Source organism: Hyaena hyaena, unplaced genomic scaffold, assembly GCF_003009895.1.
Source record: "Hyaena hyaena isolate Hyena2069 unplaced genomic scaffold, ASM300989v1 scaffold_9, whole genome shotgun sequence".
In the NCBI taxonomy this organism is placed as follows: Eukaryota; Metazoa; Chordata; class Mammalia; order Carnivora; family Hyaenidae; genus Hyaena; species Hyaena hyaena.
Genome location: NW_024080641.1, coordinates 786,810 through 812,170, shown reverse-complemented (window position 1 = coordinate 812,170; position 25,361 = coordinate 786,810). Strand labels below are relative to the sequence as shown.

Sequence of the window (25,361 nt, the reverse complement as noted above, 5' to 3'; positions counted from 1 at the left end):
CCGAGGTCCCAGGTGGCCGGGGCCCCAGGCCTTCGGATGTGCTCTCGGCCAGGGGCGGGACTCCAGAATCCCCAAGCCTCAGTGCCCTCCCTGCGGGCACAGAGACCTCCTCCTCACCCCCCCCACCAGCCTTCCTGCCTACGCTGGGAAACCCGACCCTCCCTCCCCGCTCCGGTTTCCCGAAAACTCCTGACTTGCAGATACTAAGAATGGCTTTCTAGACCTTCCTCCTTTGACCCATGGCCGAGTTCTGGCTCCGAGCCCTCACCCATTTTAGACCCCAGCCCCTTCCTCTCTCGCCTCCTAGGACTCAGGAGGGCAGGCCTTCATCCTCCTCCATTTTTTTCTAGACCCAAGAATCTGAGCCACCAGAAGTCCAGGCCCCCCAGGCCCTCCTCCCTCAGACTTGGGAGTCCTCGCCTCCAGCACTTCCTGGGACCCAGGTGTCTGAGCCCCACGCCCCTACCCTCCCCGGGCCTGGCACCCCACGGTCTCTCCTGGTCCAAATGTTATTTCTCGCCCTTTAGAACACGCAGACGGAATGTGGGGCAGCCAGGGAGGGTGTGGAGGGGAGTCTGGTGCCTCCCGGAGGCTCCTGGGAGTCTCTGGACTCCTTAAAGGGCTCCCCCTGGGGGCCCACCTGTCCTCCCTAGGGCCCTGAGGGACAAAGCTGCGGTCGGAGGAGCGAGAAGAAGTCCGCTGACATGCCTGAGGCGAAACCAGGTGGCTTTCAGAACTGCCCTCCCTTTGTGGAGATGCGGTCCTTTTCTGAATGGGGACTAAGGGCTCCTCTCTTTGTAGGTTTGGGAGAATGGGACTGTCTTCTCTGTGTTGCGTGGGGAGGGGTCCCTTCCTTGGGTGGGATGGGGGTCCCTTTCCCTGTGCAGTGAAGGTGTTCCTTTCTCTGTGGGGATTGGAGGGGGTGTCTCTGGGTGTAGATGGAGATTCTCTGAATTTGAGTCCTTTTTCTCCATGGGGATGGGAGGGCCGTGCATGTGGACTGGGGAGCCTGCATGGTGACTGGGGTTCACTACATTTGGGGTTGGGGTCCTCTCCACAGGGACCGGGGCCACTTCTCTGAGTGAGGACTGAGTCCTTCCTCTGCAGGGGAAAGAAGTCCTTGTACGTTTAGAGATTAGGGGTTCCTGTGTGCGTGGTGAGGAGAGCTCTGGTCTGTACGAGGGGGGAGGACCGGGAGGGGACCTCCTTTCTGTAGGAATGGGGGCTTCACCATGAAGGAGTTGGGGGGGCCTTCTCCATACTGGGGCCAGAGGCCCTTTGTGCAGTTGGGGGCCCTTCTATGAATGGCACTGGGGGCATTTGTTTATATGGAAATGAGCCTTTCTCTCTATGAAGAAGTGAACCGAAGAGACGCAAGCCCCTGGGAGGGACCCTCCTCCCGGGGCGTCCGGACCGCGGCACCAGGCCAGCGTGGCTGTGGCGCGGGGGTCCAGCCCCTCCCTGCAGCTAGCCAGGAGCCAGCAGGCAAGGGTGGCCGAAGGATGCTGTGGTCAGCACAGCTGTCCAGTGTCCAGCCCCGGGGCAAGAGCTAATTATACCCCTGGGACCCGAAAGGTCAGGGCCTGGTGGCTTGGGTGGATGGGACATGGCCTGCCCGGGGCAAGGGGAAACCTGATCATGCAGGATTAGAGATAAATTTACACCTGGAAGGGCCGGACTTCTGGGTCTGAGGGAGGAGGGGCCTGGACTCCTGGGTTCTGGAAGAAGAGGGCACCGAGCTCTTGCTCAACTGCGAACACCTTTCACCTCACAGCAGCCAAAAAGGCCCCCAAAGGCAAAGATGATGCCAAACCAGCCCCGAAGGAAGCGCCCGCTAAGGAGGAGCCTGCACAGCCCCCCAAAGGTGAGACGATGTTCCTATGGGGTCAGCAGAATGTGGCTCTTCGTCCCCCAGGCTCCCCTCGCCCGTCCGCACCCCCTGCCCTCTCTTTCCCTTCGGTCCTATCGCCTCCCCTGCTCCTGCTCCTCCGCGGCTCCCCAGTGGCCCCCAGGTTAGAGCCCAGCCCCTCAGCCTGGCCCTCGGGCCCCCAGGAATCCAGTCTACCGTCCTTCAGTTCACAGATGGGGAAACTGAGGCCCGAAGGGTGACACATGGTCCTTCCCAAGTCAGGAAGAGCCACTTTGCCCGGTGATCTTTGGCATCTGAGCAGAGGGTCCCTCACAGGCTCTAACCCCCGCTCCTTAAGTGCCCTGCTTCCCCTTCGTTAGCCCGCCTCAGACCCCCTAATCCTGTCTCCTGAGCAGAAGCCCCACCTGAGGACCAGTCTCCCGTTGCTGAGGAGCCCACTGGCATTTTCCTGAAGAAGCCGGACTCTGTGTCGGTGGAGAATGGTGAGAGGGTCTGAGGGAGGAGAGGCTGGGGCTCCCAACCTCAAGTCCTCCCCGTAGAATCTCACGGTTTCTGTCTGGCCACGCCTTCCCATCCTCTCCCCACCCCACCCCCCATCCCCCATCCAGGAAAAGACACAGTCATCGTGGCCAAGGTGAATGGCAAGGAGCTCCCCGGGAAACCAGCCATCAAGTGGTTCAAAGGGAAGTGGCTGGAGCTGGGCAGCAAGAGCGGGGCCCGATTCTCATTCAAGGAGTCCCACGACTCTGCCAGCAACGTGAGGACCCCGTGGGGACGCAAAGGCGTGTGGGCTAGGGATGGAGGTTGTGCGGGACAGAAGGAGAGGCTGTTTGGGTTAGGGCAGAGCACACTTGGGCGCAGTGTGTCCGTTTCCAGGAAGGTCTCAGGGGTGAGGGGTGCGGGTCCCCTAGGGACCAAGCTTGTCTAGGCATGGGAAGGGACAGTGGGTCCCTCCTGTGAGGCCAGGGTGAGGACCCGGAGAGGGAGTAGTGAGGTGGGCTCTTGCGGGGCCGGGGGGGCTGGGGAGCAGTAACGTGCACCCACACCTCTGGCCCTGGCCCCCAGGTATACACCTTGGAGCTGCACATTGGGAAGGTGGTAGTGGGGGACCGCGGGAATTACCGCCTTGAGGTCAAAGCCAAGGACGTCTGTGACAGCTGTTCCTTCAACATCGATGTGGAGGGTGCGCTGGTGAGGGGGTGGGGGGATCAAAGGGTTGCGTTCCGGCTGGGGCGGGTGTTTTGGCCTGGTGTAGGAGGGCATACAGATGTGGGGGTATGATTCGGGGGAGGAGGAAGTAGATGCAGGGGTCAGGGCCTTCAAAACTGGGGAGATAGTCTACAAGCTTGGACCACGAGGAGGTGTGGGCTTGGGGGTGGGAGGGCTCAGGGTTTTGAGTCCCCACACAAAGACTTAGACGGGGAGTTGAGTAGATTCCGGGGTCCCAGTACACAGGCTTGAGAAGGTCACATAAAAGGGCTTGGAAAGTGAGGGTGTCCAGGTTGAAGGCGAGGGTGTACAAGCTTAGCAGGAGGTTACACAGATTTGGGGGCATAGGTGTGGACCCCTGAGGGTATACGGGCTCTGCGGTCTACAGCCCAGGGTGCGTGGAGCTTAAAAATGGAGGACACAGGGAATGAGGTTGCCCGGGCCTTGGGAGAAGAGTGTGCTGGCCCAGGCATGTGGGGGTACAGGCTGCCGAGTGGGTGGTGTGTGGCAGCTGGGGAACGAGGTGTCCAGGCCCAAGTAAGAAGGTGCGCTGATCCAAGGAAGAGGCCCTGGGTGGAGGTTGTGCGGGCCTGGAGCAGCGCTCTTGGTCTTAGACCAGGCCTTGCGTCCAGCTCACCTTCTCTTCCCCAATCTCCTCTCCCCAGTGCCCCGTCAGGATGCCTCTGGGCAGGGTCTAGAAAGCTTCAAGCGTTCGTAAGTAATCCTGGAGCCTGGGAAGAGGTGGGGAGAGCGGTGTCTCCCATGGGAGGGGGAGCTGTGGGGGAAGGGAGGATCGGGGACAGCAAGGAGTGGGGGCCCAGGGTGGGCCTGAGGGCACAGGACCTTAGTGGGGTTCACACACCCTTTCAATGGCCACAGGGGCGAAAGGAAGTCAGAAGATGGGGGTGAGCTGGATTTCAGCAGCCTGTTGAAGAAGAGGTGAGCTCACCCCACCTGGCACAGAGAGGGGAGATGGGGACTCACGGAGGAGAAGGATGGTGGGGGAGGCTCCATGCCATCTCCGGACTCCCTGTGTTCACCTCTGCCACCTCGTCCATCTACGCGGTCCCCATCCACCCAGCCATCTGTCCATCCACCTTTCCACCATTCACCTACACCTCTACCTACAAGTCTACCCACTCAACAGTCTGCCCACAGAAACTCAGCTACCTACCTACCCTTTACTCCGTCGTTCTCACGTCCATTTTCCTGTTCACTTAGGCTGCAGTTCACGTACACATTCCCTTCTCACCTAGCCAAACCCCCATCCATCCATTTGTCCGGCCATCCATTCACCAATCTCATCCATCCATCCAACCAGCTACCTTTGTATCCATGGACTCATCTATCCATCCCCTTACCTGCCCACCTGCCCATTCATCTACCCACACAGCCACTCATCTACCCACCATCTTCCCACATGTCTATCCACCCATCTGCTGTTACACTCAGCCACCCATTCATCAGCCCGTCCATTCGTCCTTTCCCCACACACTCCATAATCCAATATCCCACCTATTGAGGCACCCATCCATCCACTTTTCCACCACCCATCTATCATCCATCTTCCTTCCCACCTGGGTATCCATCTGCACCTGCCTCTCTTTCCCAACGGAATCCATTATCCCACCCACCTACCTAGCCAGGCATCCCTTTATCAACTCTTCACCTCTTCAGCAACACACCTATCCACCCACATAGTTCTCTGTTTGGCTGTTGTCTATGAAGTTGCTGTTCTTCAGGTAAAAATGATTGGATCTTGGCCATTTTATATTGTTCAACCTGATGCTTGTTCGTTCACTTGGTTATTCAATATCTGCTGGTCTACCCATCCATTCTTCTACTCAGTCATCCATCCCCAAAACCATAATCCCCAACAACCCCATTTACCAATAGATTCGTCTGTTTGTTTTTACCCACCCAACCACCCACCCAGCCATCTCCCCTCAACATATCCACCCAACTGCCTACGCAACCATTTGCCACCAACCCATCAGGCTATCTACTCCCCCAGCTGTCTATCCTCCATCCACCCATTCAGCTTCTTTGGGCCATCCATCCCCCACTTGTCTACCCATCCATTGACCCATACATCCATCACCATGGCCATCCATCAACCCCTTGGTCTGTCTGTATTAATTTCCCATCCAATGCTCTCAAGTACTCATAGGTACCCCACCCCCCGCCAGTTTCCCCGCTCATTTCTCCTCTCTTTGTTCCCTTCCCTTCCTTCCTTCTTTCCAGAGATCTCCTCACTTTCTCACTCAACATACTTCTTCTGAGGCCTCCTGTCTACCTGGGCTGAGATCAGGGGACAGAGAGAAGTGTGCCTCGGTCCCTGATGTTGAGTCACTGATTGGTTTGGGAAGATGGGTCTGATCCAACAGACGTGGACACAGACCAAGACTGTTTAGTGCGATCAGAGAGAGGGCCCCCCAGGGGCCTGTGAGAACCCAGAGTGAGGGCTGCTCATTGCCTGGGAAGACCAGGAGTGCCTCCCAGAGGCTGGAAACTTTGGCAGTAGTCTGAAGAGGAGTCCATCAGGAAGAGAAAGTAGGGAGGGGTCATCCGGGCAGACAAACATTTTGTGCAAAGCCTGGGAGGCAGGAGGGGGCCCAGAGGGTTCAGGAAAAGGCAAGTAGCGTGGTTGGATGGTTGTGGGAGTGGTGAGGGCAGGGTGGGTGGGGTCGTGATTGCCAGACTGAGCTGCTGGGGCTTCCTCCTGAGGGCAGTGGGGACCCATGGAAGAATTTTGAACGAAAAAGCATGGCAGCTGATGCGGAAGTTAGGAATACCCTCCTGCGGCCATATGGGGAATGGGCTGGAGGGGAAGAGGCCAGATGGAGGCCAGGAGGCCAGGGAGGAGGCTAAGTCGATGGTACAGGTGGGAGAGGATAAGGGGCACCAGGCCAGGGAGAGAGAGAGAGAGGGACAGCGATTGGGTGGAAAAGGTGGAGGGAGCCCCTCACCTCCTCCTCCCACCTGGGGGCCTTGCCTTCTCTCCCCACCCTCAGGGAGGTGGTCGAGGAGGAGAAGAAAAAGAAGAAAGACGATGATGACCTAGGCATCCCACCTGAGATTTGGGAGCTCCTGAAAGGGGCAAAGAAGAGTGAGTACGAGAAGATCGCCTTCCAGTATGGCATCACCGACCTCCGGGGCATGCTGAAGCGGCTCAAGAAGGCCAAGGTTGAGGTCAAGAAGAGTGCAGGTCAGCACAGCTCTGACGAGACATAGCCCCTGACTGTAGGGACCCCAGCATCATGGGTATTGGATGTTCGGACTCTGGACCTATCTCTTGGAGGTCCCAATCTAGGGAGTAATAGAGCTCTGTTCTCAGGCATCTCCAAGTTCATGGGAGGCTTCCGGACCTTGACCTTGGAGAGCCTGTGGTCTGGGGAGGGAGACCTGGTAGCTCGGGGACAACCAGGGCAGTGAGAACCTCTCAGCTCCATGCCCCCCGTATCTCTCCATCTCCAGCCTTCACGAAGAAGCTAGACCCCGCCTACCAAGTGGACAGGGGCAACAAGATCAAGTTGGTGGTGGAGATCAGTGACCCAGACCTTCCTCTTAAGTGGTTCAAGAATGGCCAGGAGATCAAACCAAGCAGCAAGTATGTGTTGGGGGACAGTCCCTTGCAGGGGTGGGCAAAGGGAGATCCGAGTCCTGGAGAGCACCCAGAAATAAGGCTGGCCACTCTTAACCCAGAACGGGCACTCTCTTATCCACATCAAAAGAGCACAAACACTTTGTCAATAGAAAAATTGACAAAGGAGGGGCCTGGCTGGCTCGGTCGGCCCACCGCGTGACTCGTGATCTCAGAGTTGTGAGTTTGAGCCCCACGTTGGGTATAGAGATTACTTAAAAAAAAATCTCTAAAAAAAAATTGACAAAGGTAATGAAAACAGAAATTGGGTTGCAAAGAAACCCAAATGGCCAATATGCCATGGAGTACACGTTCAACCTTGCAAATGACAGTGACAACAATAAAGGAAGTAATGCAAATAAGCGACAGGTTTTCTGCTCTGCAAATGGGCCAAGACTCTACAAAATGATAAAACCCAGTGCTGGAGTTGACACAGAGAAATGGGTACACAGGTGCTGCTGGTGGGAATGGTACTTGCTAAATCTCTGAAAGGGCAGTGTATTAAAAACCTTTCAGTTTGCGTAATTCTAAGGGTGCCTGGCTGGTTCAGTTGGTGGATCACGTGACTCTTGATCTTGGGGTTGTGAGTTCAAGCCCCACATTGGGTGTAGAGATTATTTTTAAATAAAGTGGTTATTAATTTTCAGAGGGAGAGAAAGAGGGAGGAAGAGAGAGGGAGAGTGTAGAGGAGGGGCAGAGAGAGAGAGAGAGAGAGAGAAAATCCCAAGCAGAGAGAGAGAGAGAGAGAGAGAGAGAGAGAGAATCCCAAGCAGCCTCCATGTTGTCAGCTCAGAGCCCAACATGGGGCTCAGTCTCACAAACCATGAGATCATGACCTGAGCCAGAATCAAGGTTCGGAGGCTTAACCAACTGAACCACCCAGATTCCCCAAGATTGCTTTAAAAAAATCCAGATTGTGGAATTTAAGGTATTTATCCTAAATTATGGTTATGCATAGTTGGTCGCAAGGATGTTCACTATAGCATTTGTAGCAAAAAGTGGAAAACGACCAAAATGTATGATTCCTTCTTAACGTGCTGTGCAGTCACGAAAAAGAGATTCTAAAATATATACGAATATGGGAAGCTGATCAAGATTAGTGTATGGGAAGAAGCAGGGTCCCATTTCTGCTTCCTAGAATGTTAATCTACATACATATAATTAACAAGATTGGAAAGACAGAGGCCGCCATGTTTGCAACAGTTTTTTCTTGGATGGGTTCTATTTTTATTTTTTTCTTGGTTGTTTTTATTATTATTATTATTATTTATTTGAGTAAGCTCCACACCTAACATGGGGCTCAAAGTCATCATCCCCCACCAAGATCAAGAGTCACAAGTTCCTCTGACTGAGCCAGCCAGGCATCCCTGCTGTGTTTTCTAAGATTCCCATGGTTAAGATACAAAGTTATGTTGGTTAAGGTAAGTTTAAGTTGCTGTAACAGAGGCCCTAGGATACATCACTGTAAGTGAGAGAGGAATGTGTTTCTAGCTGATTGAAGCTGGTGGGTTCTCTCTCTTCTCAGAGATTTTCTAGGGACTCAGGTTCCAGATTTTGGCTACATCATTTCTTGTGGCACTGTCCTCGTCTGCATGATTGAAGCTGGGTCATGGGTACATCTGTGTCCGGCAGAGAGGAAGGGGGAAGGAGAGAGTCCATAGCAAGCAACTCAAAGACGGAGATGACTTAGCAGTTTTGCACATCATATCCACTCACATTCCCTTGGCCCAAGCTCAATGATGCATTTCAGCTGCAAAGGAGTCTGGGAAATATAGTTCTCTAGGCGCGTAGCTGTGTGTCACTGCTAAATGGAAGGCGAGGGTGGATATGGGGGGGTGCACAGTTAGGATTTCCGTTGTGGTTATTTAAATACTAGAAATTGGGGCGCCTGGATGGTTCAGTCAGTTAAGCATCCAACTTTGGCTCAGGTCATGATCTCATGGTTCATGAGTTCAAGTCCCACATTGGGTGAGCTCCAGGCCCATTTCAGGTGAGCTCGTGCCCCGCTTTGGGTGAATGTGAGCCCTGCTTCGGGTGAGCATGAGCCTTGCTCTGGGTGAGCCCTGCTTTTCTCTCTCTTTCTGTCTGCCTCTCATGGGATTCTCTCTTTCTCTCTGCCCTTGCTCACTTTCACTCTCTTTCTTTCTCTCAAAAATACATACATACATACATACTAGAGATCGGATCAGCTGTCTTCTCCCACACAATCTGGCTCTGAGAGGGAGTGACTTGCCCTGAGAACTTGCCCCCTGAGATCTGGCCTGGGCAGATCTACCCCAGGGCTGGGATCTCCTCCAGGCTCTAGGCTGACATAAAATTTTTGCACCAGGTACGTGTTTGAGAACGTTGGTAAGAAGCGAATTCTCACCATCAACAAGTGCACATTGGCGGATGATGCTGCTTATGAGGTCGCGGTCAAAGATGAGAAGTGTTTCACTGAGCTCTTTGTCAAAGGCAAGGCTGAGACCCGGGCCTGAGCTTAGGGCGTGGGGCTCTGGAGGGGGTTCTTGAAACTCCTGACCTCCTGCTCCCCTGTACCCCACAGAACCTCCAGTCCTGATTGTCACCCCACTCGAGGACCAGCAGGTGTTTGTAGGAGACCGGGTGGAAATGTCAGTGGAGGTATCAGAAGATGGTGCCCAGGTCATGTGGTAAGTGACTCTTGATCCTTAGGCTCCATGCAGGTGCCCACTGCTTCTTCACCTCCGCTCTGATTTTTAGGACCCCTCTTGGAGATTCTGGATCTTTTTTTTTTTTTTTTAATATTTTTATTTATTTCTAGGAGAGAGAGAGAGACAGCGTGAGCAGGGGAGGGTCAGAGAGAGAGGGAGACACAGACTCTGAAATAGGCTCCAGGCTCTGAGCTGGCAGTCAGCACAGAGCTCGACGCGGGGCTCGAACCCACGAACCGCGAGATCATGACCTAAGCGAAAGTCGGACGCTTAACCGACTAAGCCACCCAGGCGCCCCGAGATTCTGGATCTTTAATAGTCACCAGGAGACCTCAGTCTTCCTCTGTCAATCCTGACCTTTTTCTAGAACTTCTCACCTCTACCCATCTTATCTTCTTCCAGGTCCTTTTCCTGATGCTGCTATTTCAGATTCATTTATTCATCCTTTCAACCAATTATCCATCCTTTGGTCCATCCATTCCTGTATCCATCATCCATCCATCCATCCATCCATCCTTTGGTCCATCCATTCCTATATCCATCATCCATTCATCACCCCATCCATCCACCCATCCATCCACCCATCCATCCACCCACCAACCCACCCACCCATCCATCCATCCATCCACCATCCATCCATCCATCCATCCATCCACTCTCCCACCCATCTCTTCATTCCTCCATCCCCACATCCATTTACCCTCCCAACAAATATTTATTGAGCACCTGTTATATGATGGCACTCTTCTATGTATTGAAGATATAATGGGGAGAAAATATATCAGTGTGGCACCTGCTCTCATAGACTTTATAATCTGGTAAATTTCTGGGGTGCATGTGTAGGAGACAGAAACATGCATTAGTCAAGTCATCACATGAATAAGTATAAGTGTTTCAAAGGAGCACAAACTGATGCTGTAACCACTTTTTTTAATAGGAAGGAGGGACTCTGGTGGTCAGGGAAGCCTTCCTAGAGGAGGTGACAGTGGAGCTGAGATTTAAATAATGAGTAGGCAGAAGAAAAGTGGGAGCAGAGGTTTCCCAGGCAGGGAGGGACCGTTTACAGAGGCCACACTATTTGACATCTCTCTGTGATGTCATCCTCCTTGCTCTGACATCTCTCAGTGACCTTCTTGTGTCCCTCGACCTCCAACCGGGAGCTTACAGCACCTCCCTGTGGCCTATGACTTCCTGTGACCCACCATTCCACCTGTGACCCATCTATTCAAGATGCTTCTGCCACCCTTACTGTCTCCTCCCTCCTGGCCCCTTCCTTCCACCCCTGACCTCTGCTCCGGACTGTCTGTCCGTCCTTGGCTCCTCCCCCTCTGATATCCAGACCCAGGGCTATGCGGGTGCCTCACTTCTCCCTACACGTCCCCTCCGCCTAGGATGAAAGACGGCGTGGAATTGACACGGGAAGATTCCTTCACGTCTCGATTCCGCTTCAAGAAGGATGGGAAGCGCCACATTCTCATCTACTCAGAAGTGGCCCTGGAGGATGGGGGTCGCTACCAGGTCATGACCAATGGTGGCCAGTGTGAGGCGGAGCTCATCGTGGAAGGTACGGGGCCTCCAGGTGGGGTGGGGGGCCCCTGCTCCTGCTTCTCCTCACAGCTCAAAATCGCTCAGGCCCTGGGGCGCCTGGCTGGCTCAGTTGGAAGAGCCAGAGCGTGATTCTTGATCTCGGGGTCATGAGTTCGAGCCCCATGTTGGGTATAGAGATTACTTAAATAAATAAACTTAACAAACAATTGTTGAGGCCCCAAATCTTGCATTTGTCCCTGACTCCTCTCTCGGCCTCCTGCCCTGCATTTAATTCACCAGCGAGTCCTGGCAGCTCCACCCTCAAAGGATATCTGACATCTGACCCCTTTTCCCCACCTCGATTGCCCCCAGTGGCCCGGGTCTTCACCCCTCATGCCTGGACTATTGAAGTAGTACTGGGTGCGCTGTTTCCACAGCTGCCCTCCTCCCCACCCACACTCACACCAGCCGGAGGGCTCCTTGTAACACGTAAGTCCCATAGTGAGCGCTAAACACACCCTGTCATCTAGGGGAAGCTGGGTGAAGGGTGAATGGTACTCTATGCATTGTTTTTGCAAGCGTGAGGAGTCTATAATAAACATTTTTTTAAAAACCAAGTTATTTATATTTAAACTTATTTATTTATTTATTTATTTATTTTAATTTTTTTTATGTTTATTTATTTTTGAGAGAGATAGAGAGAGAGAGTTGGGGAAAGCCAGACACAGAATGTGAAGCAGGCTCCAGGCTCTGAACTGTCAGCACAGAGCCTGACACAGGGCTTGAACTCATGAACCGTGAGATCATGACCAGAGCCAAAGCCGGACACCCATCTGACCGAGCCACCCAGACGCCCCAGCTTATTTATTTATTTTGAGAGAGAGAGAGAGCACGTGCAAGAGCGAGCACGTGTGGGGGAGGGGCAGAGAGAGAAGGAGAGAGAGAATCCCAAGCAGGCTCTGCACTCACAGTGGGGGTTGAACTCATGAACCATGAGATCATGATTTGAGCCAAAATTAGGAGTCAGACGCTCAACTGACTGAGCCACCCAGGCGCCCTGCGACATTTTATTGAAGAAATAAAAATTCAGGGCACCTGAGTGGCTTAGTCAGTTAAGTGTCATCCGATTCTTGGTTTCAGCTCAGGTCATGATCCTGTGGTTTGTGAGTTTGAGCCTTGCATCGGGCTCTGCACTGACAGTGTGGAGCCTGTTTGGGATTCTCTCTCTCTCTCTGCTCCTTCCTGGCTTGTTCTCTCTCTGTCTGTCAAAACATAGATAAACATTAAAAATTTTTTAAGTAAAAATGTTTTAAAAAGGTAAGTTAGGTCCCAGCCATCTTCCTGACATCCCTTAGTGGCTCTTGCCTCGCTTGTTAACAGAGGCATTTGTGGGGCCCCCAAGGTGATCCGGCCCCTCCTGCCCTGCCCATCTCATCTTCTGCCACGTTGCCTTGCTCACTGCGTGCTGCCTACCTGCCGTTTCCCACACCAACAAGCCTGCTCTGTTCCACGGGGCCGTGCTGTTCCCTCCACCTGGGGGACTCACCTGCCTTCCCCCGGGCCTCAGAACTCTCTCTTGTTGTCCATTTGTGTGTTTCCCCATTTGCTGGCCGTCTCCCCACTAGAACATGGGCTCCCCAAGGCCCCTGGATGTTTCCGGGTCGTTCACAGTTGCATCCCCAGGTCCAGGAGCAGTGCTGGGCACAGAGTGGGTGCTTGCAGATAGTTGTCGGCTGACTGGCGTTTTGATGGCCCCGTGTCCCCCTCACCCCATCCAGAGAAACAGCTGGAGGTTCTGCAGGACATCGCGGATCTGACGGTGAAGGCCTCGGAACAGGCCGTGTTTAAGTGCGAGGTGTCTGACGAGAAGGTGACAGGCAAGTGGTACAAGAACGGGATCGAGGTGCGGCCCAGCAAGAGGATCACCATCTCCCACGTGGGGAGGTGCGGAGTGGACTGCGGGGGTGGCTGGGGTGGGGCAGGGCGGGGCATGTGTGTCAGTTAGCAATAGCTGCATAACAACCATCCCCGTGCTTAGTGCAGAAGGACATATTTAACCGTGAGTCCGCAGGTCAGCTGGGGGCTGGCTGGCGTAGGGTGGCCTTTCTCACCCCTCTGTGGTCAGGTGAGTGTCCGTTCGGCCGATCTTCCCGGGCTCCATCAGGACCTCAGCCAAGACACCTGGCTGCCTCTGCTCTGGTCCCTGCGACGTCTCATCCCCTAGTGGCAGTCCTGGCGTGTTTGTGTGGCAGAAGCAGGCGTCCCCAGAGACACAGAAGCAAATAAGGCCCCTGTGGCTCGCGCTGGGAACCTTCCCAGTGTTGCGTCTGCCGTATTCTCTCAGGCAAAGGAAGCCACAGGCCGCAAGGCCCCATCTAAAGGGGCCATGCATACACGGAGGGGAAAGCTGTGGCCATATTTGCAAACGGGCGACTACGAAGTCAGGGGAGGCCTCTCACTACAGAAACCAGGGGCTGGAGTTCAAAGGCGGCACGGGGACACCTGAGGTTCGCACTTGCTAACGTCCAAGGATGCGGAGGGCCACCGTGATGCCAGCACAGTTGTGCCCCAGCACAGTTGCGTACTGCATTTCCTGACAGTAGCTCTTGGCAGAACGTAGGCTTTCTCTGGGCTCCATGCAGGGATCCTGTCTGCTGGTGGTGTCAGTAATTCATTAAAAAAATTTTTTTTAATGTTTATTTTTGAGAAAGAGCGGGAGCGGGAGAGGGGCAGCGAGAGGGAGACACAGAATCCGAAGCAGGGTCTAGGTTCCAAGCTGTCAGCAGAGAGCCTGACGCGGGGCTCGAACCCACGAGCCGTGAGATCATGACCTGAGCTGAAGTTGGATGCTTAACCGACTGAGCCCCCCAGGCGCTCCCGGTGGGGCCAATAATTATGAGAATGAATCCCAGTGCTTACAGGGCAGTTATGTGCCAGGGAGATTTTTTTTTTTTAATGTTTTTTTATTTATTTCTAGGAGAGAGAGAGAGAGAGAGAGACAGCGTGAGCAGGGGAGGGTCAGAGAGAGAGGGAGTCACAGACTGAAACAGGCTCCAGGCTCTGAGCTGGCAGTCAGTACAGAGCCCGACGCGGGGCTTGAACCCACGAACCGCGAGATCATGACCTAAGCGAAAGTCGGACGCCCAACCGACTAAGCCACCCAGGCGCCCCATGTGCCAGGGAGATTTTTAAATGCTTTAAACAACCTGGTGTGGATTATCATTACATCTGGTTCATAGATGAAGAAGACGGCACAGAATGCTTAGGCAACTTGCCCAAGGTCACACAGCTCATAGGTGGCAGAACTGAGATTTGAACCCAGATGATAGCATTTCAAAACCCAGGATAAAGATGGCAGGCACGGGCACGTAGATTGCATTGAAGAGGGTGTTTCTCGGGTCACCTGGCTGGCTCAGTCGGAAGAGGCGTGACTCTTGATCTCGGGGTTGTGAGTTCGAGCCCCACATTGGGTGTAGGGATTACTTAAATAAGTAAATAAACAAAAAAAAAAGAGGGTGCTTCTCCACAGTGGTCCCCAGGGTGACCTAACCCACCCCGGCCTTTTCCCACCCAAACCTCTTAGATTCCACAAGCTGGTGATCGATGACGTCCGCCCTGAGGATGAGGGAGACTACACATTCGTGCCCGATGGCTACGCCCTGTCCCTCTCGGCCAAGCTCAACTTCCTGGGTGAGGGTGCCCGGGGGCGACCCCAGGGCCTGGATGCCCTCCTGCAGGATTAGGGGTGACAGCAGGTGTCTGCTGACCTCATGGGCGGAGTCAGATGAGAAGATGGAGGGAGAGAGGGCTGGATGTGTCCATGTGGGATGAGGGGCGGTCAGGGGCTGGCCCAAACCCGTCCCCACACCCCCAGGTCCCTGCCCCCAGGTCTCTGGGTGATGCCAGGCCTTCCCCCTCAGCCTCTGGGGCACAATAGGGGCCGCTGGATTTGGAACTAACTGCCATCTTCTCTGTCCTCCAGAAATCAAGGTGGAGTATGTACCCAAGCAAGGTAAGGACCAGGGGCTGCTGTGGTAAGCTGGGGGCCCGGACTCCTGGGTCTGAGGGAGGAGGGGCCGGGGGCCTGGGCTCCTGGGTCTGAGGGAGGAGGTGGCTGGGGGCCAGGACTCCTGGGTCTGAGGGAGGAGGGGCTGGGGGCCTGGGCTCCTGGGTTTCTGTGGCTGTTGGAACTCAGCTCTTAGGGAACCCAGCCTGCCTTGGTGGGCATCGAGATGACCCCGCTACCCACTGCCAGGTTCCCCAATATCTCTTCTCTGCCGCTAGAGCCACCGAAGATCCACCTGGACTGCTCGGGGAAGACCTCAGAGAATTCAATTGTGGTTGTGGCTGGAAACAAGCTGAGGCTTGATGTGTCCATCACGGGGGAGCCCCGTCCCGTCGCCACCTGGCTGAAGGAAGACGAGGTATGGTGGGGCTTCCCCTGTGCCCTGACTTCTCTCTCTCAGCTCTGCTGGGCAACTTTAGGCAAGTCACTTCCCCTCTCTGAGCTACAGTTTCATTATTTGTAAAATGAGAATGATGATCCTTCTTCAGAGGGTTGTTTTGAAGACTGAAGATTACATTTGTCCGTCACATGGTACTGGCCTGCCGCGTGGTGGGTGTTCCATCCATCCCTCCATCCATTAGTCCATTAATCAATCAGTCAGCAAACCGCCCCAGCCATCCATCAACTCAACCATCCACCCATCCTTCCATTCATTAACTACTTGATTACTTAGTCCATCCCAGCCGTCTGACTCATCTGGTGATTAATCCATTTCTCCATTTCTCCATCAGTCAATCCACTTAGCCCCTGATCCATCCAACAAATATTGTAATCTGTGTGTTCCAGGCCCTGAGACAGTTTGGTTTCTCTTGTGTCCTCTGGGCTTGAGCATCCTATTCTGTAAAATGGGTAGACTCGGCCCCACCTTCATTCACTCCGTCAGTCCGTGAGCACCCCCTGGGGTTTCCTCTGTGCGGGGCTCTACGCGCAGCACTGAGGGTGCAGCCCCGAGTCACATGCAGCCCCCGTCTTCCCGGAGCTTGGCTTTTGAAGGGAGGCAGTCACGTGCCCCAACATCATAGTCCAGGGTGACCAGGGCTGAGAGAAAGGGAGGTACCAGAAACTCTTGAGAATTTGGGGGGGAGTTAGGGCCATCACTTTCAGCTGAGGGTTTCCAAGATTGCTTCCCAGAAGAGGGGGAGCAAGGCCATCTCGTCGCATCCAGGTGTACACGGCCACCGAGGGCAGGGTCCACATCGAGACTCAGGCGGATTCCAGCAGCTTCGTGATCGAGAGTGCCGATCGGGCGGACGAGGGCCGCTACACCATCAAGGTCACCAACCCGGTGGGCGAGGACATGGCCTCCATCTTCTTGCGGGTTGTGGGTGAGCAGAGGGAGCTGAGGGGGTGGGGCAGGGTGGGGCTTCCCCGAGGCCCTGGGGGACCCCCTGACCATCCTGCCTCCCTCAGATGTCCCAGATCCCCCAGAGGCTGTGCGCGTCACCTCGGTTGGTGAGGATTGGGCCATCCTCGTCTGGGAGCCACCCAAGTACGACGGGGGGCAGCCACTCACTGGTGAGGGCCGTTGTGCCAGAGTCCCCATGACCTCTGACCTTTTCCACCCCCTCAGCCCCCACCGACCCCCGGCCCGTGAGCGTTCTCAGCGCCCTCAGTGATCTCCTTCTGACACCTGTTTTCTGTCTGTCATGGCGTCCAATTCCCTTGGTTCCTTCCCTGTCATCCTTTGCTCTCCAGCAACCTGGGGAGCCTCACGTTGGTCAACAGCCTGGGGTTTTCTGTGACCCCTGACTCCTGATTCACGACCCGTGACCCTTCCCGACCCCCAACCCCATGGCTGGTGACTTTTGACTGCTCTGTGACCCTGGTATCCACCACGGTTCAAGGCCCCGGACCTCTCTGGGTCATGTGACCCTGTGACATGCCTCTCACTGCTCCCGCTGACATGCAACCCTGCAGCCTCCCCACGGGCACCCACGCCTCTCCTCTTGGGGGTCGTCCAGGGTACCTTCTGGAGCGGAAGAAGAAGGGCTCTCAGCGCTGGATGAAGCTGAACTTTGAGGTCTTTACGGAGACGACCTACGAGTCCACCAAGATGATTGAGGGTGTCCTCTACGAGATGCGGGTCTTCGCCGTCAACGCCATCGGGGTTTCCCAGCCCAGCATGAACACCAAGCCCTTCATGCCCATTGGTGACGCTCCCTTACACCCTCACCAGGCGCCTGTCCACCCCCAGCCCCTGCCCTGCCTGTCACTCACCTCTGGCCCTGCCCCTGGCCTTTGACCATCCAGCCAACCTCCTGCTGACCCAGCACATCAGACACCAATGTCTGTGATCCCAGGCTGTGCTGTTGCCCAAATGCCTCACTGACCTCTGACCTACCAGACTAACAGTTATCCCTGCTCCTGGACACCTCGTTGTCCCTTGATACCTTGTTTTCCCGGCTCACTGATCTCTGACCCACCAGACTGACCCCTTTCCTGGTCGGTGACGCCAGCCCTGGTCCCTGCCCCTCCCTGTGACCGCTGAGCCCTCATTGACCTCCGCTTCCGCATTCCTTGGATGCTCACAGCGCCCACGAGCGAGCCCCAGCACCTGATGGTGGACGACGTGACGGACACCACCACCACCCTCAAGTGGAGGCCCCCGGATAGGATCGGGGCAGGCGGCATCGATGGCTACCTGGTGGAGTACTGCCTGGAGGGCTGTGAGTGGCCCCAGCAGCCCCGGGGGCGGGGCGTGCCGGCACCCGCAGGGCCCTGGTGGGCGTCCGGTCCAGGGGCCGGCGAGTAGGGGGGGTGCAGGGAGAGCTCTCGGGGCGGAGGGCAGCCCTTGTCCCGCGTCCGAACTGCACTTGCGTGAAGCCCTGCGTGTGATGGCTCAGGCCAGGACCCCAGTGACCGGCCCATCCTCTCTCCCCCCTCTCTCCCCCCCTCTCTCCTCCCTCTCTCCCTCCCTCTCTCCTCCCTCTCTCCCTCCCTCTCTCCCCCCTCTTTCCCTCCCTTTCTCCTTTCTCCTTTCCCTGTTCCCGTCTTCCGTACGGCAATACCTCTTCATCCATCTGTCTGTCATCCCTGTACTTACTACTACCTATATTCCTTCTTCCTCTCATCCATCCATCCGTCCATCCATCCATCCGTCCTCCCTTCCTCCCTCTCTTCATATCTCCCTCCCTTCTTTCCTTCCTTCCTTCCTCCCATCCATTTGCCCAGCCAGTTATGCATCTAAGCGTCTCTCCATCCATCTGAAAATCTTTTGGATCATCCAACCGTCTATCCTGTAACATGTTTTTCATCCGTATGTGTATCTCTTCACTACCGTCTTATTTCCTCCTTCCTCCCTCCCTTCCTCCTTCCTTTCCTTCTTTCCATCCATCCCTTTCCCTGTGTGACCATCTAACCGTTTACTGTCTCCATCTTTCTGTGCATCCATCCATCCGTCTCCATCCGTCCATCCATCTCCATCCATCCATCCCTCTCCATCCATCCATCCATCTATCTCCATCCATCCATCCATGCATCCACCCCTCCACCCCTCCATCCCCATCCATGCATCCATCTTTCCACACATCCAACTCTGCATTCTCCCCCGAACAAACCTGTACTAAGCACTGACTCCATACCAGCCCAGTGCCACAGCTATGGGGATGCCTCCAACATGGTCATCTCACTGGGAAGACCAGGCACAGTCATCTCGACACCGTATCCCAGGCCTTAAAGTCAGCCAGCCGTGGGCTCCAATCCTGCCCCTACACTTTCTAACTGTGTGAGCGTGGGCAAGTCTCTGAGCCTCAGTTTCTTCATCTAAAATTGGGCGAAGACAGCTCCCTCCTTGACAGGGTACAGTGATGACTGCGTCCGGCGATGCATGTGAGTGACGGATGGTTGGAGTCTTGTCAACTTCTTCCCTCTTTGTGTTTCCAGCGCTCTTCACCCCTCTCCGCCCTTGCCCGCCTCTCTCAGATCCGTGTCAGTGCCGCCCTGATGTTTCAGGGCCCACTCGTGTTAGAGTTCACCCTGGGGATTCTTGGTCTGACTCACATTGGCTCACCCACCTATGGCTGTGGACCCAAGATGGAATCTCAAGGGGCAGGAAATCCAAGGAGCTGTCTCTAACCACCCTCCCAGTCCCCTACTCCTTTGAGCCTTGATTTCTCCATCTCTAAACTGGGAATAACATAGGGCAGAGGCAGAAATTAATGAGCTAATAACTAACATATGTGCCACCCTTCGTACCTGGTCACGATAAGTGCTTAACCAGCGTCAGATGCTGCCATTCATTGCGTGACCCCCAGGCAGGGACGGGACGCCCAGCGGAGGGGAGGGGCTTCTAGGAAGCTCCCTCAGCCTTCTTTCTCTTTTGCAGCCGACGAGTGGGTCCCTGCCAACACAGAGCCCGTGGAGCGCTGTGGCTTCACAGTCAAGAACCTGCCCACGGGAGCAAAAATCCTCTTTCGGGTGGTCGCGATCAACATTGCGGGGCGCAGCGAGCCGGCCTCCCTGTTCCAGCCGGTCACCATCCGGGAGATTGCAGGTGAGTGACTCTGACCCCTCTGCTCACCTATAAAAAGACCAAGTTGGTGTCATCTGGCCTGCTCTTGCCATGTCACCATTAGGGCCTCCCCTGAGAATGTCATCGATGCTGTCCCTCCCTCGAGTGTCCCCAGCCTAGCGCTGAGCCCCCGTTCCTGTGCCTGTGCCCTCAGAGCCACCCAAGATCCGGCTGCCACGCCATCTCCGCCAGACTTATATCCGCAAAGTGGGGGAGCATCTCAACTTGGTCATCCCCTTCCAGGTGTGCCGAGTGGGGGGTCGGGCTCTGGGTGGGGGCGGGGGTGGGGGCCAGTGCGAGACCCAGGCTGACTCTCTGCCCCGCCCTGCCCAGGGAAAGCCTCGGCCGCAGGTGGTGTGGACCAAGGGCGGGGCTCCCTTGGACACCTCCCGCGTGCACGTGCGCACCAGCGACTTCGACACGGTGTTCTTCGTGCGCCAGGCGGAGCGCTCCGACTCCGGGGAGTACGAGCTGAGTGTCCAGATCGAGAACATGAAGGACACGGCCACCATCTGCATCCGGGTCGTGGGTGAGCGGCCAGCCAGAGCAGGGGGAGGCGCTGCGGGCCCGGAAGCGGGTGAGAGGCAGGGAGGGGGCAAAAAGGTGGTCCGTGGGAGTGAGGAAAGGCCTGCAGATACCAGCAACCGGATGGTGAGGCAGCAGAGGTGGGGGTAGAAGGGGAGAAGAGGCGAGGGGAAAGGCGCCTGAGCTGCCATTTGACATTCAACCCCCACCTTCTAGAAAAGGCAGGGCCAGCGGAGAACGTGATGGTGAAGGAGGTGTGGGGCACTAACGCGCTGGTGGAGTGGCAGCCGCCCAGAGATAACGGGAACAGTGAGATCACGGGGTATTTCGTCCAGAAAGCCGACAAGAAGACCATGGTGAGAGACCAGAGGGGCCCCGGGGTGCGGTGGGCGAGTCAGGGAGGGGGCTGGCGGGATTGTCAGAGTGGATGCTGTTGTTCCAGTTCACAGCTAGGGGAAACCGAAGCTCAGAGAGATTGTGAGAATGGCCCACGGCTCCAGGGGAAGCCTTTTGGCTGAAATACCAGGATGGGTGTCCCTCCCCTCCCCTCCCCTCCCCAGCAGGGGTGCCTGGGTGGCTCAGTCGGTTAAGCGTCTGACTTTGGCTCAGGTGATGATCTCATGGTTCGTGAGTTCGAGCCTCACATCGGGCTCTGTGCTGACAGCTCTGAGCCTGGAGCCTGCTTCGGATTCTGTGTCTCCCTCCCTCTCTGACCCTCCCCCACTCGTGTTCTGTTTCTCTCTGTCTCAATAATAAATAATAAAAAAAATTTTTAATTTAAAAAAGAAAAAGCATGAGCAGTGGAGGGGCGAGAGAGGGAGACACAGAATCCGAAGCAGACTCCAGGCTCTGAGCTGTTTCCATAGGGACCCAGGGCTCGAACCCACGAGCCCTGAGATTATGACTTAAGCGGAAGTCCAAGGCTTAATCGACTGAGTCACACAGGTGCCCCAGCATTACCCGTTTTAAAGCGTTGAATACATTCCCAGTGTGGAGTAACCATCACGTCGAGTTCCCAGATAGTTCCCCGGGGAAACCTAGCCCCCATTAAGCACACAGCCCCAAACCATGTCACCTAGCCCCAGGAAGCCACTAATCAATCCACTTCTTGTTTTAACGGATCTGCCCATCCTGGACGTTTCCTATAGATGCGATCATTTAACATGTGGCCTTTTGTGTATGGCTTCTTTGATGCGGCATAACGTTTTCCAGGTTCACACACAGTCGTAGCGTGTGTATCCGTGCTCCGCTCCTTTTTGTGGCTGAGTAACAGTCCATGGTTCGCATCTACCACATTTTGCTTCCGCATTCATCCGCTGATGGACCCTTGGGCCCTTGTGAACAACCCTCCTGGGAATGGCCTGTTATCTGAGCGGGACACACCCTTAAATGCGCTTTCCTCACTGCCCCCCCCCGCCCCCCCCCGGCCCTTCGTGTGTCCCTGGGTCCCTGGGTCCGACTCCCGGTCCTTCCCTGCCCCCCCTTAGGAGTGGTTCACCGTCTATGAACACAGCAGGCACACTTCCTGCACCGTGTCTGACCTCATTGTGGGCAACGAATACTACTTCCGCGTTTTCAGCGAGAACATCTGTGGGCTCAGCGACTCGCCTGGCGTCTCCAAGAATACGGCCCGGATCCTCAAGACGGGTACTGCCACCTCCCGCCATGGGGTCCCCGTCTCCTCTCTCGGCTGGGCTTCTACCCTGACTCCTCCTCCCCCACTGCCAGACCCAAAGCTGGTGGCACCGGGTGACAGTCTAGATCGGTCGCCTCACAGGTTCCCCTCCCACCCCCCAGGTATCACCTTCAAACCGTTTGAGTACAAGGAGCATGACTTCCGCACACCTCCCAAGTTCCTGACGCCTCTTCCAGACCGCGTGGTCGTGGCTGGTTACTCTGCGGCTCTCAACTGTGCGGTCAGAGGCCACCCCAAGGTGCGTGTGCTTGTGTGTGTGTGCACGTGCGCGTGTGTGTGAGACCCTAGAGGGACATTTTCACCCAGGTGTAGCCACAGCAGCTCCTTTCTCTCTCCTCTGTTCATGGGATATGCTTACTTTTTTTTTATGCTGTTAGTTTTTAGTGTTTCTTTCTTTTTTATTTTATTATTTAACATTTTAAATTTATTTTTGGAGAGAGCAAGGGAGAGGGAGAGAACCCCAAGCAGCCTCCGCACCATCAGCGCGGAACTCGAACTCACAAACTGAGAGATCACAACCTGATCTGAAATGAGGTGTCGAATGCTGAACTGACGGAGCCACCCAGGGGCCCTGTTTTATTTTTAAATTTTATTTAAATCCAAGTTAGTTAACATAGAGTGTAATAATGATTTCAGAACTTAGTGATTCATCACTTACATACAACACCCAGTGCTCATCCCAACAGGTGCCCTCCTTAGTACCCATCACCCATCTAGCCCATCCGCCCCACCTCGCTTCCGGCAACCCTGTTTGTTCTCTGTATTTGAGCCTCTTATGGTTTGCCCCCTCCCCCATTTTTATCTTATTTTCCTGCCCTTCCCCTATGTTCATCTGTTTTGTTTCTGAAATCCCACATATGAGTGAAATCACATAGTGTTTGTCTTTCTCAAAATAATTTGTCTTATTTCACTTAGCATTACATTCTAGTTCCATCCACGTTGTTGCAGATGGCAAGATTTCATTCTTTTTGATCGCTGAGTAATATTCCACTGTATATATACCACATCTTTATCCATTTGTCAGTGGACATTTGGGCTCTCCCAATAATTTGGCTGTTGTTGATAGCTATAAACATTGGGGTGCATGTGGGGATATACTCACTTTTAACCCACTTCCTGTCTCTCTCCCCTTTGATCAGAGCCCACGTCTCATATCATTACCCTCTAGCTTCCCTTGGAAACAGAAAACTCTGGTGGGAGTTGGGGGGAAGTCTGAACCCTGGGGCTCCTTGCCATCTTCCTGCCCTGTCCAGTTTCTGAACTGCTGTTGGAGTGTGGACACTCACAACCTTAAGCTCTAGGGATTCACCTAGACCGGCGCTGGCAAACGATGGCATGAGGGCCAGCTCCACTTGCCACGTTTCTCTAAATACAGTGTCATTGGAACACAGCCGTGCCCTCGTTTCAGTACTGTCTGTGGCCACGGAGACCACGGTCCCTCGGAGCCCCACGTCTTGACGGCCTGGCCCTTTACAGATGAAGTCTGCCAGCTTGTGGTCTCGCTCCATGTTTTTAGCTTCAGCCCCCGTAGGCATATGATGGATTCATTAGTTCACCTTCTCCATCTCCCCACTTTATTCGCTAAGTCCACTCATTCATTCATTCTGCTCATTCACTCAGTCCATTCATTTACTCGGTTCCTTTATTCACTCCATTTGCTTATTTACACCATTCACCCATTCAGTCTGTTTATTCTTTCAACACACATTTTCAGAGGCTGCGTGCTGGGGAGATTGGACAAGAAACTCCTGGGTGTTGGGGGGAGACCGACACAAATCCAAAGTCATGCAAACGACTAGGGTGGCAGGCGTGGGAGAGAAGTGCAGGAGTGGAACGCAGGCCTTCCTGCTGCAGCCTCGGGGCTGGAAGTGACGTGGGAGCTGAGACCTGAGAGGTTAGCAGGCGCTGATTGGGTGGAAGAGGAGGGAAGAGCGGTACTGGAAGAGGGAACAGCCAGTGCCAAGGTCCTGAGGTGGCCTGTCTGGTCTGTTTAGGGAACAGCCAGGAGGCCAGAGTGAATGGAGCAGGGGGAGGGACAGGATGGAGGTGAGGGCAGAAGAGTAATGGGGCCAAATCGTGTAGGGTCCCGTGGGGAGCTCTGCCTCCCGCAGAAGAGGAGACTGAGGGTCACAGAGGAGAAATGACTAGTTCAAGGTCATCCAGTCAGAATTAGGAGGTGGCACAGCCAAGATGAGAATCCAGATCTGCCTGCCGAAACCCATTGCCATCACCCAGGGACCCTCCCTAAGCCGGCCCCTCCCCCTGCTCCCCTCCACAGCCGAAGGTGGTCTGGATGAAGAATAAGATGGAAATCCGCGAAGATCCCAAATTCCTGATGACCAACCACCAGGGGGTCCTGACGCTGAACATCCGCCGCCCGTCCCCCTTCGACGCAGGGACTTACTCCTGCAGGGCTGTCAACGAGCTGGGGGAGGACCTGGCCGAGTGCAAGCTGGAGGTCCGCGGTGAGCACCCTGCCTGGCGGGCCCTCATTCGCGCTGTCACACGCCCCGCGCTGGGCCATGCTGAGACCAGAGCGGAGTCAGCCCTGGGCCCGAGGGCTGTGATTGGGGAGCCGGATTCGGACCCCAACAAGGACGATGCAGGGCAAAAGTGCTGGACAGAAGGGAGCACAGGGTACTGTGCTCAGTACTGTTCTGGCCACACCAAGCTGTTGGCAGTTAGACAAACTGGCCATACTTTCTCTAGTTCCTGGGAGTTTGCACATGCCGTTCGCTCTACCTACAACGCTCTTCCTTGCCTCTTCTCCTTTGGGCTCCAGCCCATGAAACATCTGCCAGGCAAGGCTTCCTGGAGAGGCTGCTACCCAAGTCCCTCAGATGTGGCTGCTGTTAATACAGGTTCTCAGGGTCCCTCCCCAGCTGTGACTCCCTCTGGCCCTGGTGACAGCCCAGCAGACAGGAGTGGCTGCAGACCCTTAACAAGGGCCCAGCGAGACCAGCCCGAAGGACCTTGCTGGCTGTCATTCTGAAGCATTGCTCCTCCAGACTGACCCAGTTTCTGATGTTTTGCTGGCCTCTTTATTAATTATTGAGTCGGCTTGGCAATATCCCTGCTTTAGGATTTCCGTGACAGCTTGTCACCGGCAGCTGCTTAGCACATTCCAGCTGGGGGTTCACAGCTATAGTAATTAGTAATCCCAGGCTCCAGGCCCCGGGTTCGCCCCATGCAGATGCGGGCCCCGGAGCTGGGCATGAAGGCTAAACGCACTCCCCCTGGTGGCCAAGCCAGTCCAACAGGCAAGGGGGCCCGGGGGTGGGTGCGTGCCTTCGGGAAGCCCAGCCCTCACCCACTCTTCTCATTTTCCCACAGTGCCACAGTGAGATGGTCTCTTCCACCTGCCAGGGTTATTGGCTGCTGGGGCTCACCTGGACCTCCCAGAACACCATTTCCCTTCCCAGAATTACCACTGAGAAAATAATAGTCTTGTCTACAACCTGCACGTGTCTGTCCTTGACTCTGAGCCACCTGGGGGTGGGTGATGGGAACACCAGGTTGGAATGGCCTCAATGTGGCTGCCATCTTGGAGCAGGTACTTTAGGGTGCTACCATGTTGTAATTACAAGTCACGGGACCCCGTGGAGACAGCCCTCTCAGACTATCTGCTGGGGGTGTGGGGGCG

The 25,361-nt window shown here is 55.1% G+C and overlaps 1 protein-coding gene across 2 annotated transcripts; it reads left to right on the top strand.

Moving 5' to 3' along the window:
- Positions 1-209: 209 nt before the first annotated feature.
- MYBPC2 (myosin binding protein C2) lies at positions 210-25,175 on the top strand. 2 transcript variants are annotated; one of them, XM_039248836.1, is made up of 28 exons: positions 210-723; positions 1,775-1,864; positions 2,266-2,352; positions 2,479-2,627; positions 2,936-3,053; positions 3,745-3,793; positions 3,959-4,018; positions 6,094-6,287; positions 6,557-6,689; positions 9,052-9,176; positions 9,268-9,373; positions 10,786-10,958; positions 12,700-12,865; positions 14,505-14,611; positions 14,904-14,933; positions 15,206-15,345; positions 16,153-16,312; positions 16,398-16,502; positions 16,949-17,137; positions 17,519-17,653; positions 19,312-19,479; positions 19,652-19,740; positions 19,831-20,026; positions 20,239-20,378; positions 21,510-21,669; positions 21,820-21,956; positions 23,997-24,183; positions 25,052-25,175. In XM_039248836.1, exons 1-28 carry the CDS (start codon positions 705-707, stop codon positions 25,060-25,062), a joined length of 3,423 nt encoding a protein of 1,140 aa, XP_039104767.1. In that variant the 5' UTR covers positions 210-704; the 3' UTR covers positions 25,063-25,175. The 2 variants fall into 2 exon arrangements, with proteins under 2 accessions (XP_039104767.1, XP_039104771.1); XM_039248840.1 differs by lacking the exon at positions 25,052-25,175 and adding an exon at positions 23,433-23,612 and having other exon boundaries at positions 23,997-24,045.
- The last annotated feature ends 186 nt before the right edge of the window (positions 25,176-25,361 follow it).

Bases quoted from the DNA above. Each gene is read 5' to 3' on its own strand.
- MYBPC2 (XM_039248836.1), top strand. The intron at 1,865-2,265 runs GTGAGACGATGT...TCTCCTGAGCAG, and splicing joins GCCTGCACAGCCCCCCAAAG to AAGCCCCACCTGAGGACCAG. The intron at 19,741-19,830 runs GTGTGCCGAGTG...CGCCCTGCCCAG, and splicing joins ACTTGGTCATCCCCTTCCAG to GGAAAGCCTCGGCCGCAGGT.